Source organism: Motacilla alba, chromosome 2 (genome assembly GCF_015832195.1).
Source record: "Motacilla alba alba isolate MOTALB_02 chromosome 2, Motacilla_alba_V1.0_pri, whole genome shotgun sequence".
NCBI lineage: Eukaryota > Metazoa > Chordata > Aves > Passeriformes > Motacillidae > Motacilla > Motacilla alba.
The window spans coordinates 69,485,812-69,504,934 of NC_052017.1; the positions used below are offsets into that span (position 1 = coordinate 69,485,812).

Consider the following 19,123-nt stretch of genomic DNA (forward strand, 5'->3'; position numbering starts at 1 on the left):
TTAATCACACACAAAAAATAAGCTCTGAACCATGAGAATCGTGATTCCCCCAGTACGAAATACAAGAGAAGTTTTATGTGACCTGCTGCTTTGAAAATACATAGGTAATGAGGTAACAACCTCTGCAGGAAAAATCCGTCAGAACAACATCATCCTGGAGAGGGAAGAAGCTGAAAATCAGTGAAGACAAAGCGTTGTCCATTCCTCACTAAAGTTTGCTGACTTCCCACCCACTGTGCTGGAGAAGCTGTGGCTATCCTGTTTCAAACGGGTGCTTACTCCTGCCAGGCCATTCTTCCCAAAACAGGGGATCTTACACTGAGGAGTAGAAAAGGCTTTCATGAAACCAGGCTCCCGACAAAGCCCGTGGCCTCAGTGAAGATGCAACAGGTTGCACTAATAGTGATAGGTTGATTCTAAACCCTTTATTCTTGAGGTCCAGTCACTGTCACTTAACAGAGTCATTATCAGGCCTAAGAAGGCCTTTGAGGTAGATTGTTTAACTCCAATTGACCGGTTTACTTTTAATGTCTCTGAAATACACAGAGGCCTGTAATAATCACCAACAAATCTGAGGCTACCAAGACACCCACTAGGACCAGAGCACTCAGCGTTACCTGGCTTTGACACGTCCTTTCACTGCATTTGGGAAATCAAATCAACCAGTCACTGCTGTTTGTGAGGTTTTCATCTGAGCGAAAAAGGGGCAACATCAGGCAAGCACAAGCATTGGAGAATTCAGCTGCTTTTCTTACCAACACATTGGACACCCTCACATCTATGCCTTCTCTATACTGCTCATTTTCCTCACGTGTGATGACTGACAGGGTGCACGTGTGCCTCATGTGCACCTGTGCCATAACCCTAAAAGTCTTCCTCCCATCCTCTTCACATTTTTACCTTTACTATTAAATAGGACACCCTCCTAAGTGGGTTCCATTTTTGTCACAGTGTGACACAGGAGAAAAAAAAAAATCCATCTTGAAAGTAAAATCATTGGCAGATCTTTTTAACTGTGGGGATAAACTGCCCACTTGTCAAACTACTCAGACAATTTTTTTTTTTTTTTTTTTTTGTTACAGTTAGTAGCCTCACTGTAAAGAGAGTATTTTTTAATTTAACTAACCCAGCCGATCTAAGCAGACAATGGTATGGATGGCAAACACCTTCACACTTCATGAACTGCCCTTCTTAAGCTTTTCTCCAAAATCACACAGTGGGGAGATTTCCTTCTGAAGGGTTATAAACATAAGAAATCATCTCCTACAGCTTTGATGACTCACTTTGAATTGGACTCCAGAAATGCAGGTTTCCTACAAATTCATTTAACAAGAAGGGAGTTTGGGTTGTGGGGAAAGGTCTGCTTGGAGCTTTTTTAATTTTCCCTTTATAGACAGACCGTGGTTTTGTAGCACCTCACCATGCAAAACCCTGCTATTGGAGTGTGGTGGGGCTCATTCCAGGCTCTGCTGGGGCTGCTGCCCAGCCACCCATCTCCACTCCTTCTCACTGCTGCATATGTATGCAAAACCCAGGGTGCTGCCAGGATGGCACCAAATTAGTTGTGCTTCAGAGCAGTCACACTTGCAATTGAAACTCAGCATGGTGCAACACATTTAGTTGCAATGGCACTCTCCTACCAGAGGAAATAGTCAGGCATGGTAACCCTACACCTTCTGATAGGGGCTGAGAGGAGTCACTACCAGAAAACTACTTAAATGTCTAGGATATCTGATGACAAAAGGTGAATTTTAGATGGCTGCAGCAGACAAAGACTTCCTGCCTGAGCAAATCTGTCCTACCACTGTCTCACCTCTTTGAGGAACTTTCTGCTTTTCCAGAACTGCTCTCTGATGAACTGCCTTGCTTTACTTCCCTTCACTTACCAGTTATCTCTTTATCTTCATCATGAGGTCTCCCTAGTTTTGCAAAGGAATTCTAATGGATTCCTACAATGGTCACTCTAACACATAGGCATTCATGTCATGCCCCAAAAGCTATCTAATGTGGCATGTAGTTGTTTAGAAATTAGCTGTGTCTACTTTGATTTCACACATTTTCAGGGTCGTAGAGACAACAAAATCCCAACAGTGTTCAAGGAGGGATCCTATGCAGGGAACATTGTACAGCAGACAGCAAGTTCTGAGGGTAAATGGAAACAAAGTTAAACAGCATTATGAACTGAAAAGGCATGAAGCAACTCCTGTGACTGTCAGCAAAGGGGAGAACAGGGCAAAACAAGATGAAAACATTGTCCTAAGAAAACATACCAGTTTTATGACTGGTACACAGACAACGAGAATTTTATATACTGCAGTTCACTCAAAAGCTGAAATTCTTCTACTAAGAACATATTTAGTAAAGGCATCAGTCCTGAGGGAAAGAAGAGCATTCCCAAGTATAATGGCCCCTGTGGGTGCTGACCAGCTACATTGCCCAAGCAACAGACAACGCATCTGTTGAGATTCTGCAGGAATCTCTACCCTTGAAATCACCAGCCCAGCAGAAACTCTTGCAAATAGTGGTCAAAAAAAAAAAAAAAGAAAAAAGAAAAAAAGGAAAAAGAAAAAGAAAAAGAAAAAGAAAAAGAAAAAGAAAAAGAAAAAGAAAAAGAAAAAGAAAAAGAAAAAGAAAAAGAAAAAGAAAAAGAAAAAGAAACATTTCCCACCTATTTGGCTGAAAGATGAAAAATACACAGAACATGGCCATTTTGGAGAGAATTTAAATAATACATAAGGGACCTGTTACATTTGCAGGCAAAATGAAGGAATCTGAACAGATATAGACTGAGGCTGAATGGATCTTAAAACACATGTGGCAAACAGCAGTTTCATTGTGGGCTCGTACTAAAGCAGCCAGCGACCTGCAATTGCAGTGTGATACCTGCACAGGAGGTACAGAGGAAGCAGAAAACACAGCTCCCACTGCTGGCATGTCTTTAGTGTGGGAAACAGCCCCAAACTGCTACAAGTTGTTATTCCTACAACAGAACCGGTAGAAATGTCAGGAACCCAAAGCTACAGTCACCTGCAGGCAACTGCAGGAAGTTCAACACTACTTTATGATGGCAACAAAATGGACCTTCTGACTCTCCAGATGAGTATTTGCAGGTTAATGGTATAGAATCTCTTAACTCTTTAATTTGGAGGAAATAAGTGAAGTATTATTTTACCCTCTTTCTTTATAAGTGGAAGAAGTAGGACTGAAAATGAAGTTATAGACAGGAACATTTTGCAACAGATTATCACAGACTACTTAAAAAGGTGAATTTGAGGAAAACCTCAAGGCTTTTAAAGACACTTAATGTAGAACTGCTGATTTCCCTGAGCAGCAATAGTGACACAATAACTTAAATGACAAGTAATACACACTACTGCTCTCAGCCATGTGGTGATAAGGTCACGCTGCCCTCGGTGGAAAACGGCTGGGAGACTTTTGGCAGCATTGACAAAGCGTGAAGTGTCTCCAAGCTACACCATATTACAACCTCAACCCAAACCAGAAATAAACTAAGCTCCTGTATGAGGCAGTGGAGGTATTTCAGGATGGCAATAAAAGGCAGGAAAGCAGAAATTTGCTTCCGAAGAGAGCAATCCCTACATTTTGCAAGAGCACGAAATGTGCCTGTAGAGTCTGTGATTACCAAACTGTTACAGCTGCTGCTGATGCTGGGAGAGAAATTACACATCCCAGCTGCTTATACCCCTCTTTATCTCTCTCTCATTTCCCCCTCTTCCCTCTCTGTTCTGCCTCTTTCACAGCTCTCTACATAATATGGTTCTGTAAAAAGAGGCAGTTAGGAAAAATCTTAAAACTGGAACTACATTAAGCAAAGAGCAGCACCTCTCTAGAGAAGGAAGGATGGAAAGGCAGGTGAGCAGCATGTCAACACTATTCACTGCCTTATCCAGTTGTACCCAGGCCACCTACTGCACTGCCTACTAGTAATTCATTCATAAGTTATGGTTGGATTATTTTGCAGAACCAGGCTGGGGACAGACAAACATTTTGCAGACAGTTCAATTATTAGAACCAAGAGATGGTATTTACTCATAGCTGCAGTAGGGTGGATGACAAATAGGAACATCATCCAAAATACCTGATCATCTCCAGTAGTGCATAGAAGTGGGTTCCATCCTTCTGAGCTAACTCCAGTGAATGGATTGCCTTGTTCGTGGCTGTACAGAAACAGAATAGGACTGTGCATGTCTAATGGGATTGAAGGGTGGCTCAGTGTTGCCACAAAAATTCCACCCATGATACAAGAGATGTTGTTCTTGCTGCCTGGCAGTTTGCACTTCTATGGGGTCAGCACTGTTTAAAACTATTGTCATGTGGGACTAGAGATGGGAACAAGGATTCTGTTACGAGAAGCAAGGATTGCTATCTGCACATTTGGGTAAATGTGTTCATTGCTGTGTCATCAGCACTAGCGGTGCATTTCAGGTGTAAAACTCTGCAAGGGTGAAATTCCCTATTTTTCTATTACTTTGCTTTTCTTTTAACTTTAATCACAACTATATAAAACATACAGACAAATATGTAGATCTAATTCACATATGGAGGCACAAGCAACCACCTTTGCAGTGTCTCATGGACCAGTATTTTGATGAACTTGCTCAGAGATCCTGTTCCTTCCCTCTCACCCAGATGAGAGTCTGTTTGCCCTAAATGCTGGTACACACTGTCTCCTACTAAGCTGACAGTCAAGCTCAGCAGTCTCTGCTGAAGGGTATCATTCCATGTTCTGTTACTCCTAATGCAGGGCTGACTTCAAGTCTGTTTTTACTTAAACCTAAGATGACTAAGTGTTTACCAAAGCCAGCTGTTGTTCACAGGATAGCTTGGTAATTTTATGATGGCCCTCTTCTAATAAATCAAACACAGAGAGAGGAGGTAATGACAAGCTAACATATGTATGCTATCTCATAAAACAAACAAAATATAAACAACATAATAATATCATCAGCATGATTCCAGACATGCTCATGCTGCCTTTCCTAAGCCCACATGCTAGGCAAGTTCCTACCAAGTCCACTCAACATCGCCAAGAGTCTGCCTAAACGAGAATGAATCAGTGAGGGAATTACTAATGTAGCTGCTGTTGGAAAAAAGACAGAGACTCCACTTGCTCCTCTCTTTATTGGGTCCTTGACAGCAGGCTACCTGTGTTTTCATCATGGTCAAGGACCCTTGTCTCTACTTCCAGGTATTTTTATAGCCCTGAACTCTCCATGGGGGGCACCTGCATCTCTGCCATCCTGTCTCCCCTCTGACCTGTCAGGAGCACAAGCTCCTCCTGTTCTGCTAGACCTGTTGGCTCCCACAAACTCACTAGCAAAGCCTGCAAGGTCCTCTCCTTTCTCCAACCCTGTGTTTCTACTGCAGAGAGCCTTGCAGCTACTCTGGTCTCCAGGAGGTGCCAGTTCATTAACTGCCAGGGCTGATTCAGTTTACATTTATAAATAGTTTAGATGAGTATGTACTTTCACTGAGATAAGTAGGTCTCCACCACAAACTGCAGAGACAGCAGCATTACAGAGATGACCTGTGGGTCTCACTCCAATGGGGCTTTTACAGCAGATATTTTCCTTGATGTTTTGAAAAGTAAAAGAAGCCCTTAATTCAGATGCTCAAAATAAATAATCTTTTCTTATCAAAGTAATTGCATAAACCAAGAAAACTTCTCTCCTGTTGAAACTCCTTTTTTTTTAAACCAGTCCAGCCTGATGTTCATAAAGGGCCTAAATGAGGATTTTTGTTATCAGTCTTCTCTGGCAAGGAAGCTATTTTTCTCTTTAGTTAATGATGCTCTGGAAACAAGGTTGCACAATTTATATCCTTACATAGCGACAGATCAGTCAGCTCAGCTGACTGAGCTTTACAAGATGCTCCACTGCTGCTATTCAGCACTGACTGATATTTTTATAGTTTCCTTTGAAGGCTCAAATGCTTCTTGTCTATCTACGAAGTGGGGTTGCCTTAGGGTAAGCAATCTGAAAAGGACATGGTTTGCTGACCAGGCCATTCTGAGTAATATTGGCTGCAGCGCTTCTTTTCTTCAAGGAACGCTGTTTCCAGTAACAACTTCACACCTTCACATGATATTTTTCCCGCTCAAAAACTTTAGAAAAACAAACCCAAGAACTAGTCTTTAAATGGATCAAAGAGTAAAGCCTGCATGTGACTTTTTGGGAGAAAAATTAAGCAAAATGGAACAAAATATGAAAAGCAACCTTTTTTGTTTGCTGTGGGTTAATTAAATACCAATATACTTTGTCAGAAGAAATTATTTCATTTTCTTCACCAAAAAAGAATATTCAAACTACCTTACAAAAACTTATTAAAATCATGAGAGTCCTTCAAGAGATTTTTGGTGTCTTATAATCTGAACTTTAAAGAACATGATGAAACTTTCATTATGGTAAGAGAGGCATTTTTTACCCAGGGAAGTTTACACAAGCCACAGCTCCAGTTACAGTAACCCTACCTCAGATCCCAGTTTAGAAGTCCCCTAGTCCTCACCAATGGAGAGAAATACCAGATAGAAAGAGCACACTTAAGATGTTCCTTGATATAAAGGACAAACATATGTACATGCCCTGACCCAAGGAGGCTTTTTACCAGTTCCACTAATCTCTACACCCTGGTGCTCATCACATGACTGCTGCAACTTGAATCCCCCAGATAATTATAAATCCAGAAAAGATCATTGTAAAACTCATGGCCAGGACCTAAGACTCCTGAAGTCTGTCAATCTTTTTTATGTTCTTTGTTGTTATGTTTTACAGCTGCAAAGCAAAAATTAGCAAAAAATGGATGTCTGTATAACAGGTAGATTTTTCTATATTTTTTTCCACATAATTTGCTCAGCTTGCTCTCATACATTTTGCTTTTAGAGCACACCAGTTGTTCTTTCTTAAATGTCAACAAAATGAAAAAGCTGAGCATGTAGCAGAACATATCCGTAGCTTGCAATGATTCCTGCCAAGATGAAACACAAACCTGGGCTCACCTTTTCATTTTTCTTCTTGAGCAGATCACCAGCTGTTGTCTCCGAGAAAATGTGCATCCTAAAGGGATGTCCAGCTCCTGCCTTGCAAACTTTACGTTTTTTAACATGATGTTTTACACTTGAATTATGAATTATTAATGTTTTCACCTTTTCTACCAGAGGTCCTACAAGTTTCTGTAGTCCAGAAACACTTTGTTCAAGTCCATCTAGCCTTTTAACCTGCTGCTCAGCTTTTCTGTTTATATCAGAAAGGGATTTTTTCATTTTAAGGCAAAGTCTCTTCATTTCATTATTTCTCATTTTTTTGTTTCTTTCCATCCTTGATCCAGGTTCAGATGTTTCCGCCTTTACCATCTCCATGTCTTTTTCAATGCAACAGATTTCTTGGGAAAAACTGTTAAGCTTCTTAAGGACATTGTCCTGCAGAGTCAACAGTTTATCAATTTTCTCTTCAAGGGAGGCAAACTTCATATCCATGATGTTGAAACTTTCAGATGTGCTGACATCACTTCTCTCAACATGAAGAATTTGAGGAGGTTCCATTCCATTACCTGGCCCTTGGTTTTGCAAAGTGTTTGGATCAAATACTTTGGCCAAGTTGTTGACCATAGACGTAGAAGAGCTCTGCCTGCTGGATGTGGTCATTTTGCTGGTTTGGGTATGGGAAGGAAATGCTCTGATGATCAGCTGCTTGAGGACAATATCAGTTGCAAAGGCTTTCCATCCAGGCTGCTCAGATATACAGCCAAGTTTGGCAACTCCAGCTCAACTAATTTATAAACTACTCTCATGTATTTGACTAAAACAGAGAGAAGAGACACCCAAATTATTTAGCAGAAAAAAGCCTTTCATCCATTCTTTTCTTTACATATATATTTCTCTATTTCCAAATGAAGTGAATATAGAGATGCATACCCTAAATGCACTCAGTTCAGTGACATCAGCCCTAGCAAGGACCAAACTATTTGCACTCCAATGGCATTTGACAGCAAAAAGGCTACGTGATACATGAGAAGTCATTAAGGGTAGTGAGACTTTGGCAGTGGTGTTGTTGCTTTTCAAAAGCCTAGTACGTAATGTGATCCCTGCTCGGAAGAGAATAAGGGTCCTTACGGGGAGCTTAAATGTGGCTACTTGAAATTGCTGTTTTAAGGTAAACTTTTCAGATGAAAATTTCTATTCCTTGAAAAGCCTGTTATGCCAGGCAGGAAGTCAATACAGTGGTTAAAAAACAAATACGTTAAAGAAAATAAAACAAGAAGGAGATGCTGTTATGCAAATATTTTGAAAAAAAAAGAATAGAGTCTTACCCTATATCTCAGCTACCACATAGCCACTATATGCACAAGTAATTAGCTCCATAGCTAATATCTTCATTTAGTTCTGTATTTAGTTTTGTATTTATCAAGGCTGTTCTAATTTGTCACAAATTAGGAGGATTATGGTTTACTATGATCTGGTCATCCAAATACAAAACTAAAACATTTGATAGAGACTCAGCTTTTTTCTTTGTTTGCCTGACAGTAAATGTCTCAAGATCAGTGATTAATATTCCTACATTTTTAAGACTGCTTTTGCAAAAAACCTTTGTTTCTTTCAGAAAGACAACATTGGACAAAAAAGAAATTTCATTACCGGGAACAGGTTTCCTCTAAGGGTAGGTCTGAATTGTTGAACACCTTTCACGTTGGTTAGAAAAATAAAAATAGAATTTAAAAGAAAGTATAAAACCAGAATTTCTCAAGTCAGCTATACTTCACAGGAGGAAGAAGTAAATCAGTATGAATCAGCTTGATGGAGACAGGCTGCCTCTGAAACACAAAGAAATAGCTACCTTGGACAAATGACTGTCATAGATTGACCACACATAGGCCAGTCTGCACTGTTGCCACATCTTTTATAGAAATAAATGCATAAAGTTGGCCAGCTGGTTGAAAAACAGCCAGACTGTTGCTCTGCTCAAAGGATCAAGAGCTACTTTTGTGATCTCTGTGAACTATCTCTTATGCCAACTTCAGTTTCTCCATCCTTTAAACAGGGAGCATGAGGGATAATTAGGTAAGGGACATAGTGAGTTCTGAATATCTAACATACTAGATAGTCTTTCAAAATTGTATGGTCTTCTCTTCAATTTTAGGAGGCAAACATGGCTTTTAGAGTCAATCACAACAGAAGTTTCCAAAAGATTCTGAAGGCCTTCTCCCACAATCATTTGTGACTCCACATGTAGTCAGTGTTGATAAGGATAAGCTAATTCAGGAGCTCGTTCTCCGGTTACTGCAGGTTCATAAGTACATTTGTCACCTTCTGGGATCAGCATGTTACTGCAAGTGAAAGTGAACTGTGTTCATGCATGACCCTACAACATGGACAGAAATCTCTTCTTTAAATAACAGACATTACCAAGAGGTGGCCATCATGTGTTATTGTGCACAGCATATTCACTGAGAAGGTTAAATATTTTTAAAATAGGAAACAGGATTAAAACAAAACAAAACAAAACAAAACAAAACAAAACAAGAGTTTAAAGGTCTCTATTTCATGAAAAGAATAATAATAGAGGACAGCAGTTAAAAAAAGAGGAAGTAATGACAACACAAAGAACATCACATCAGTTCCAGCAAAGTAGTTATGTTTGAATCCCTTTTTCTTACTCTGTTCATGTCTGCTAGAAACATGAACTAAACTCTCCTGGCAGTTTCATATCTGCAGAAGCCCCTGCTGGACACCAGCTTTCAGAAGAAGCATTTGCATGTTGGTTAACTGGCCAGATTTGAAAAGCCATTTATCTTGGATGAAACATCCCCAGAGGAGTTCATGGTCAGCTTCCCCCTGTCCCCTGCCCTCCCTGCACACACAAAAAAAAAAAAAAAAAAAAAAAAGATTAAAGGTTTATTAGACCTTGCCACCCATTCAGCTAGGACTCCTGGTCTGGGGAATTTCATAGGCAAAGACTGTCAGGCACAAGGATTCAAAAGGAACATTTTGTTAAAGCAAGAAATTATTAAAAGAAAAAAGAAAAGGACATACAGACAACAATGGTAAAATCATGTGTTACATTACTGTGCACAGCCACATATGTTAAACATTTAAATCTCTCTTAACAGTTGCCCTGGGAAATACTATGTGAAATACCTCAAACCAGTACTATAAACACTAATAAAAATTTTAAGCTCTGTGAGGTAAGATCCTATTAGCAAGTATCATCTGTAAAGTCCTACTGGTTTAATATTTTACCATGACATACACTGAAAGGGTAGAAAGCAAACTATAAACATGCTACATTAAAAGTTCATCAGTATGTTAGCACTTCTGTCTGAAGCTGAAGAGAACTGGAAGAGAGAACTCCTGTGTAGAGTCTTGAAAATAGGAATAAATGAAAGAAAACTAACATCAGCTTGCTTTCTCGGCTCAGAAAGCTCATGCTCAGAAAGCTTTTTCACAGCTGGGAATCTGTGATCCCTTCCTCTTGGTCTGTAAACTGCAAATAACCTTACACATCCAGATGCTTTTCAAGAGTTCAGTAAGAATGAATGAATTAATGAATTTCTGTTAAAAATAGTGCCATTTAAAGTTTTTGAATGTTTCCTTCTTAGTGCTGTGAATTATTACTGCTACATTATGAAATGCAATAATACTATATACAAATAATTTGAGCCATTTCTAATAAATAGCTGAACGTAGTTTTCCTAGTGACTAAGATAATCTCTTAGCACCTGTACCTATCATTAATGCACAAAATAAGCCCATATAAGAGCATTTTTATTTTTATCTCACAAATTTTAGTGATGACTGATCACTGGATTTGCACAGCACGAAAGATGCTTCAAAGTCTGTTCGACATTAAGGGTATGAGCTGCAGAAATATGTACTTTTCTGTAATTCAAAAATTTTCTGTGAATTGAAATACATTAGACAGAAAGCAATTCCCCTAGTTTTAAAGATGACATGATTCTCCATGTTCCCAATACTGCAATAATACTACAATTCAGAATATTAACACTAGGCCGCTGCACCATGGCAGTGACAATGTCAGCTCAAAGGCTGACATTGAATCCTGGGAATTTTTGCACACAGGTGCAACAAACACCTGCTAATCAACTGAGAAAATGGTTTGATTTTAATAAATCTGCCAGACAGATTAATTTCTTCTATACAATTGCTGCCCTGTTGATGATGAATTCTTTTGAGTAGCTTTTACATAAAATAAAATTAACCTGTAGTTCTCTTTTACTTCAAAGCCAGTTGGAAAAGGCCTTAAAGCAGCATATACAATTTTCCAAGTGTCATGGCACTGAAAATTTGGAAGAAATATCAAAGAAATACCAATGGATACATTGATGCTACTGTGACTTTCCAGTTTTTAACATGTCTGCAGACGCGATACAATGAGCCTGTAAGAGATGCCATAAAACTCTGTACCTTATACAGACATAGTTAAACAGGCTACAGGTGAAGATTGGACAGACCGGAGAAGTAAATTTTCCTTCTGATTTCTCTCTTGAACTCAAATTTCAGCCAGTGTTTTTTTCTCTACACACACAAATGTGGAAAGCTGGCTAGCATTAGGAAATTATCCCAGCATAGCTATTTGCTCCCAAGCTCTGTTAGCTGTCTGCTTCTGAACAGTGATCCTCTAGTTCAGAGATGCCCAGACCAAGCTTTTAGCACATTCTGTCCCAAAGCCTGTAAAAGGCAGGAGGACCTAAGTTCCAGAGTGTTAGGATCTCAAGACTCATAGGCATTAGAGAATAAAACACTTGAAAAAAAATCATAGCCCAAAAAAATATAATATTTGTGGTTCTTTTAATTTCACGTGGCAACTTATCAGTCCAAATAAAGCCTGCTTTCTGCCTAAAAAAGTTGTGCACTAAGTTTTCACCAATTTTTGTTCCTCTGATCATACAGGCTGAGCTATTAACTACCCTGCCTTACCTTATCTTGTTCTACTGGACCCAAGTTACCAGGAGTTAACCTCTCCCTCCATGCTTTTTTAGACTGAGTCTTCTCAATTTAGTTCAGTTCAGTTCTTCATTTTTCCTAACAATTAAAGGTCCAGACAGTGCACCTCATAAATTTATGTCTGCTGGCATCAAACATTATAAACAAGAAGACAAGTGGAAATGTTTTACTTGTAGACTCTTATTCCAACTTTTTTGGGCTGTAAGCCATGTATCAGGATATGCCATATTTTGTGGAAGACTGCTGCGACCGAACTTCATCTGGAGAACACGGTACACCTTCAAAAATCATGACTTATTCTAAACAAGGTATCTCCAAAACTCCCATGTCCAGTTTAATATTTTATTGCAATGGAGGATTGGGGTGTTCTTCCCTCAGAAATAACAGGGGGCCACCTGCCATGCACGGGTTTGCAGCATGTGTGTGATGCATGCTCCACGTTCCAGCCATTCCTCACTCATGTTCTCCTGACATTTCTGTATCTGTGTCCTGGCAAGAGCTGGGTTGACACAGGGAATATATTAAGGGGAGTGGGCTGCAGGTATGTGAACAATTAGCTCTGACTGGCTTTCTGAATTTTCCAAAAATACTATCTAAATTTCCCTTGGTGCAACTGAAGTTGATTTCTTCCTGTGCCATCTATGGGTGACTAGAATAATCTGTTCTCTTCTCTTTTGCAAATACATTTAATGTACTTGAAGTTTATTATTACATCTCCTTCCCAGTGTTGTCTCAAATATATAGTTACATTGCACACAAACATATATTACCGTTTCCTAAAAGTGATCTGTATTGAGAAAAAATGGGGGGACTTTTTCTTGAGTATTTTCTGGAGAAGTTGCCTTCCTAGATGAAAAGAAATCAAAGATATTCTGTGTTTGTAGATTTTTAATAAATTCATTTGTGAAAACGGTACAAGATAACATGTTATGCTGTATCTCCCAGAAAACAATGTAAGATTTTGCTTTCCTTAGAATATATGAATCTTCTTTTCTATTAAAAAATTCCTTAAATCTTTAAAATAAAACCTCAGGACAGAGAAAAGAAAACCTTCATAAACATTCAGCAAGATGCTTTTCAGAAGCCCACATTAAAAAATTACTATCCATTGTTTTGTATTTCAATGACTTAACACCTTTGTAAGATTATCTACCATTTCTTACTTTTCTGCTGACTTCACATTTATTTTTATTAATTTAAATGTCTAGTTCATGCCTTATATATCCCTGCCTTACATATCTGGAATTTCCATATTCTTCTTCCTTCCTTAAAATGAATTATCTTCTGCCATCCTGACCATTGTTTTGTCTTCAGCATTTATCCTATGGTTGATCTGAATTCACTTGATGAAAACTCATTCATGAATTAAGAAAGGTCAGGGAATATTTGTTATCCTACTTTTATGAAGTTCTAGTTCAAATGACCTATTCTAATGATCTATCTTCTACAAATTAAAAAAATAAACCAAAAACCAAACATAACCAACAAACCACTCCTTTTCCTGAAACTCTGATCAAGAGAAATGTAGACTTTGTTCTCAGATTTTCCCCAGCAATGCATATTTTGTGGCTGGATTGGCTACAGCACATAGCAGAGGAGTTCCAATAGTATCTTCTATATCTGAATCACCAATTGTGTTTTAGAGATAAATCATATCTTTGTATTTTTCCCTATTGAGATAGTGGTCATAAACTGTAGACAGCCCTAGCAAAAAAAGTCTGTCTCCTTTAATCATTTGCAAACAAGGTGTTTTGAAGAAGACCCTTCTATCATGCACAGAATATTTGTGCAGAAGTCTCAGTAAGATCCATATCTCAATAAGTCTCAAAGAAGGAACAACTTGAGACTTTGGGGAACAGGAAAGCCACTGTCCCAAATACTCAAAGATTTCTATGTGCTAGTCACAAAGCTGAGAATGCCTGTACACAGTAATGTACTCAGTAATGCACGTGAAAGCCAAAGCACGTCTGCTCTTTCTCTAGTGCACAAAAACATCTCCCTGAGAAACAGTATAAACTTACAGCTGCCCAGCTCTGAAACAGATTAGAAAGCAAGCATGAAAGCTATGAACCAGATTCAGAAAGTCATGCTGTTTACTGAAAGTTCACAGATGTCCCTGATGGTAGAACAGAAAAACCATTCTCTTCCCTCTGCCCCCATTTCTCCCACCCTTCCCAATCAAAAAAGATCCATCAAGATAGATGAGGAAATTTATCCAAAAGGATGTATTTCTACAATCAGCAGTCATGTTGGACTCCTTCACCATGGGGGCTGAAATAACTGCATGCCTAAGATTAAGTGACATACTGTATCATAAGTGATACACCTTTATAGCTCCTCTGGGGCTTGCCCAAAACACTTGTCTGCAGCTCTGCTTAGGGTCAGGAAAGGAAACAGCTTCATACAGTGCAGGAGCACACAGCAAGAAAAGTCTGGCACTGAACTTCATGAGGTAGGACTAGGGAATTTACTGTTCCACAGGGCTCCCTGCACACAACTACTCTACGACCTGTTAATTAATTATGAATTCTGACTTCCTTTACTGTAATGACTCTGGTAACTAAGTACCCTGGAATATCCTAGGGATAAATGATGAGAGCAAGCCCCTGAAACAGACTACAGAGAGAGCCCAACACAATTCAGTGATCAATCTGCAGATGTCTGGTACTGGTCTATCAGATACACTACCACCTTCAAATTTTGAGCCTCTCTGAAAGCATTTATGTGACCAACTTTTGCAGAAAAATAAATGTTAATTGACCTGTATATCCTTCTGTAGAAAATACCTTTGATGATGAAAATGATAACAGAAGGCACAATGCATGTTCTTGGGGTGAAATCTCTTGTACTCTGGAACTCTGAAGATCTCCTTCATGTGGAAAAGCATTTCCACAGGAAACATAGTGTAACTGCAAGTTGCATGGTGCAGCATGCAACATTTATCCAGGTGAAGAACAACTAACTCATACATGGCATCCCAGTGTTAATGGGTTTCTTTGGATGAATAAGAGCTGCACAGCACATAAAAAATGCCACCGAAATCAGCATCTGTCTGCTTAATAGCAAAAGTTCAAAGCACTTCACCATCAAAGTGCACAGTGTTCTTTCACTGAGGGTTGGTTGCCACTATCATCTCCTGCTGTCAAGATATCACATCAAGAGTCTCACCTTTGCTTAGCTGTCCCCAATTAACTACACTAAAAACAAAACAAACCTCAAAACCCAGAGTTTCTTAAGGCTGAAAAATACTGTGTGATAAATTACCCATTAATAGCCTAAAACTTTATTTCCAGGAAGCCTGTTTAAAGGAAAATTCCTGACTTTCTGAGGCTAAAGCAGAGGTGTCATAACTCTGAAACAGAGCAATGAAAGAAGTACTGTCTCCAGGTGCAGCAGGAGCTATACCTCATTTCATCTGCTGGGTAGACTGGTTAAAATCTTTGGTTTCAGTCCAAAACTTTCTGGCAGCTAGCATCCTGTATTAAAATTTATAAACTACAAAAGGCCTTTTCTTACAAAAAAAGTTAATTCAGGATGGATAGGCTGAAAAGACTTGAAAGGGACAGTCATCAGAAGTGGTTATATGGAAAATTGGATGTAAGTAACACCTTCTGCTTCATCAGAACATACTAAAAATACAGTAAATGCAATTCCAGTGAGAAAGGGAAACCATACTGATTAAAAGAACTTTAAAAGAGCTGTAGAGAAGAGCCCCAGAAGCTGCCTGTCCTGTTGGGAGGTAGAAGTTTTTAAAATGTATGTGTTATCCTCTCCAGGAGAAACACATTGGTAGCTCAGCTTTCTTCAAGCTGCTAAACTTACCTACTGTCCAGCACAAAATAGCAGAGCCCTGGTCAGAAACAGTGGATATCCTCTGGAATGACTGCCCACTCAACAGACAGAGCAGACAAGAGCCATGTGTGCCTTGGGCTGTCACTCTGTGGTCTGTTGGCTTTACAAGCTAACCCTTACAATGCAGAAGCAATATCTTCCGACTCCCTCAGAGTTAACCCAATATCCTCTGCTATAAGAACTCTCCAAAAGATAACACCACCAGCCCAGTGAAGATCCCAGGGTGGCAAAGAGGGGAATGTAGCGCTCTTCTGATGAATGACTGCTGATACATTTTCACTCATGGTGGTTTGTTCCCTGCTGCTTTCTACTGTGAGACCAGCTATGGCAGTGCAAAAGTGGGAAGGAAATGTTATGGATTTTGCTTGTTCATTTCTTTAGAATAACACTACCCACAACTACTATTAGCCCACTTCTGTATCATACACTTACTGCACCAAAAAACAGGAATTCACTCACTCTGTAAGCAAGCCAGGGCGCTGGTTATTTATCCAAGCTGACTCTGCTGAAGTAAACATTTTTTTTTACCAGTATGACTGCAGCCAGATTGGGAATTAAACAGATTTTAACTAAGTAAATCAGCATAAAAAGCTGCATGCAGAAAATGCCTTGAATCATCTCTTGAAAATCTAGCATCAGAAAAAGTGAAATAAATGGCACATTCATATTAGGCATGGATGTCAGAATCCAGGACTGTGCAGAAGAAAAAAGCACCATAAGATGCATATAGTGGCAACCAGTGTTTTCAGGAAAGGGGCAATTTGAGCTTATTTTATCTCTAGGGTTGGCTAATTCTGGTCAATGTTGATATTTTAACAGATTGTAACCGGACCCTGGCAAGTTTCCATAGCATTACTTTATGTTTTAGGGATGAAGAATTCAAAGGGTGGGTGTTACCTAAAATTTGACCTCTGATCTATATTAAAAAGCCCTAAAATCCAAGAAGTTAAGTATTAAAGTATTTCTACTCTTTGATCTATTTGTTTTATGTCAATAAAAATTGCCCATTCTGCTCAACTTCATGACAGACTGAATGGACATGAGGTAAATAAAGATCACAGAACTCTTTTTCCTTATCTTTCTGTCCTGCCCAGGGTGCACATGCTAATACCATTTTTCGCTAGTGAATATTTTCAGCAACAGAAATGCCTTTTAGCTACATGTCTTCTTTTTTAGCTATTTTCACCTCTAAAAGGTTCATTCCAAAATGAAATATGGCAAGTTCCAAGCCTTACAGCTGAACTTCGAAAGCCATCAAAATAATCACCTATTTTTGTCTCCTTTAAACCCCACATATTTCAACTAAATGATCATTCCAGATGCCAGGCCACCTGGCTGCAAAGATTGGCCACATTCAGTGCCCGACCAAAGACATTCAGCAAATTAAGAATATCAACAGCTGTTACAGAGACCCTGCGTGTGACTTCAATTTTGCATTACGTGGTGAGTTCTAAAATGTTCTCTGGTAGCTGGTAGGACACTGATATACCAAACCAGCTGAAATTCACCAAATAATAAAGCTTTTTGATTTTAATTAGTCAGGTTTTGCTCAGCTTGAAAACTTCCAAAGAAGAATATCAGTCTTGGCTTATTGTTCTGAGAAATCTCAAAATAAATTATTTCCAAGAAAAAAATTAAATTATGTCTTGTGCGTACTTAATATACTCTTATGATCATTTACACAAAATCTTGCAAGAGTAGTCTTGCTGCCAAGTGTTTGCCTTTGCTAACAGAGGAGGACTTTCCTGAGAGATGCAGGATTTACCTTGCAGATGCTTCTTTCACCTTCAAGAACCCACAGTGGCCCTGGCACTGATATCATTGCATCCCTGAACACTGATATTTTTTCTTCCCATGCTTTCACTTCTGACACCCTTCAGGCATTCTAGGGTAAGTGAAGAACCTGTTTAAATGGAGAAGAGTGAGTATCACAAGGAAGGATGCTCTAAATAAGCAGAAACAAAGTCAAGCTGTTGTAAACAGGCTTCTGTTTACCATCCAGGAAGGTCACAAAAAAAGTAGTATGCTTCCAGATATTAAGACAGTCCATAAGAATTGAGGGAGAAACTCTGAGGCTGCACATTTGCCAGTTTTCAACTTCAAGTGCTTTTCTTGGGAAGCAGTGTTCCTTAAGGCAGGCCAGAAATAAAACAACAGCTGTGTCATTCAGGAAAGCAGAGCTAAGGTTTTATTTTGTGGTGATGCTGCAGGAAAACTGCTTTCAAAGGTCAGTTTGGACATCTGATGAGCACAGTGACCCAAAGCACACAGAGCTGGATCACAGTACCCACAACTCAAACACTATTTCCCCACCTTAGTGTACAGGTTAAGTAAAATCATGTAAGATTTAAAGTGCTTGGCCTTTGGGCCAACTAGCTAAGCAAAAACAGCTCTTCCTTTGGCCAGCTGTTGCTTTTCCCAGACAGAAGTTTCTTTTCACAGAAATTTTATCAACATGTAACACTGGATAAGTCTGCAGTTTGAGTAAATAATAAAGTACACCAGTGTTACAGAAGCTGGCTAATTAGACAGAGGATGGTATTACTCATTTATTAATGTTCCTGAATATTAATGTGTTTCAGCCTGTAAATACTGAGGAAATACTGTTGTCTTTTTTCTTTTTAGAAAAAAAAATTTTATTAGTTCTATGCTGCCTGATGAGAAGCTTCATCTTCCTAGCACATTTTATCACTTCCACACTTGCAGTCCTACCTCTTAAATCCCTGATTTCATGCAACTATCAGAGTTTAGTCTTTCTTTTTTCTTCTAGACAGTCCAATGCAGTCTTTTCATTAGACTTTAAAGAGCTCAGTAGTCAAATTATTAAGCTAGAGTCCAAAATGAAAGCCGTGTGTTAACAGAACAGCTTAAGTTATATCACAAGTGCTGAAGGCCAGATATTTTCTCTCAGTGACTACAGAAGAACCAAACCAATGAACTCACTCTGTCTACTGAAGTTCAGCTGTTGTATCACTTCTTTGCCAAAATGCACACATTGCGCTTTCCTGTTGACACCTGCTCCAAATTAAAACTCTGTTACTGTGCACACCTGCCGGCCACCAAAGTGGAGGCTTTAAGCCTTTGCTTGGTCCTTGCTGTGGGATTTAGAATTAGTTTTATGAGGATGATTTTAAGCTACAGACACCAGAACTGAATTATGAACCATTTAGGAGGGCCCATCTTTACAGGTGGTCAGAACAAGTGCAAGGTAACCTTTGCTGACAGTAGTCATGTTTCAGTGTTTCACCATCTGGTGTTATCAGGTGCATCCAGAAGCATTGCTGACTGCTTTTT

General features: G+C 39.2%; 1 protein-coding gene across 3 annotated transcripts in view; it reads right to left on the bottom strand.

Moving 5' to 3' along the window:
- MYLK4 (myosin light chain kinase family member 4) overlaps positions 1–19,123 on the bottom strand; it is a 61,825-nt gene that overhangs the window by 25,397 nt on the left and 17,305 nt on the right. The window contains exon 1 of one of the 3 annotated variants that reach the window (XM_038125014.1): positions 7,016–9,743. The exons of 1 other annotated variant lie outside the window; for it this stretch is intronic. In XM_038125014.1, the coding sequence (XP_037980942.1) occupies positions 7,016–7,660 (645 nt within the window). In that variant the 5' untranslated portion in view covers positions 7,661–9,743. Of the gene's footprint in view, positions 1–7,015; positions 9,744–19,123 lie in introns of those variants that run through there. One more of the 3 variants, XM_038125006.1, reaches the window with a different exon arrangement.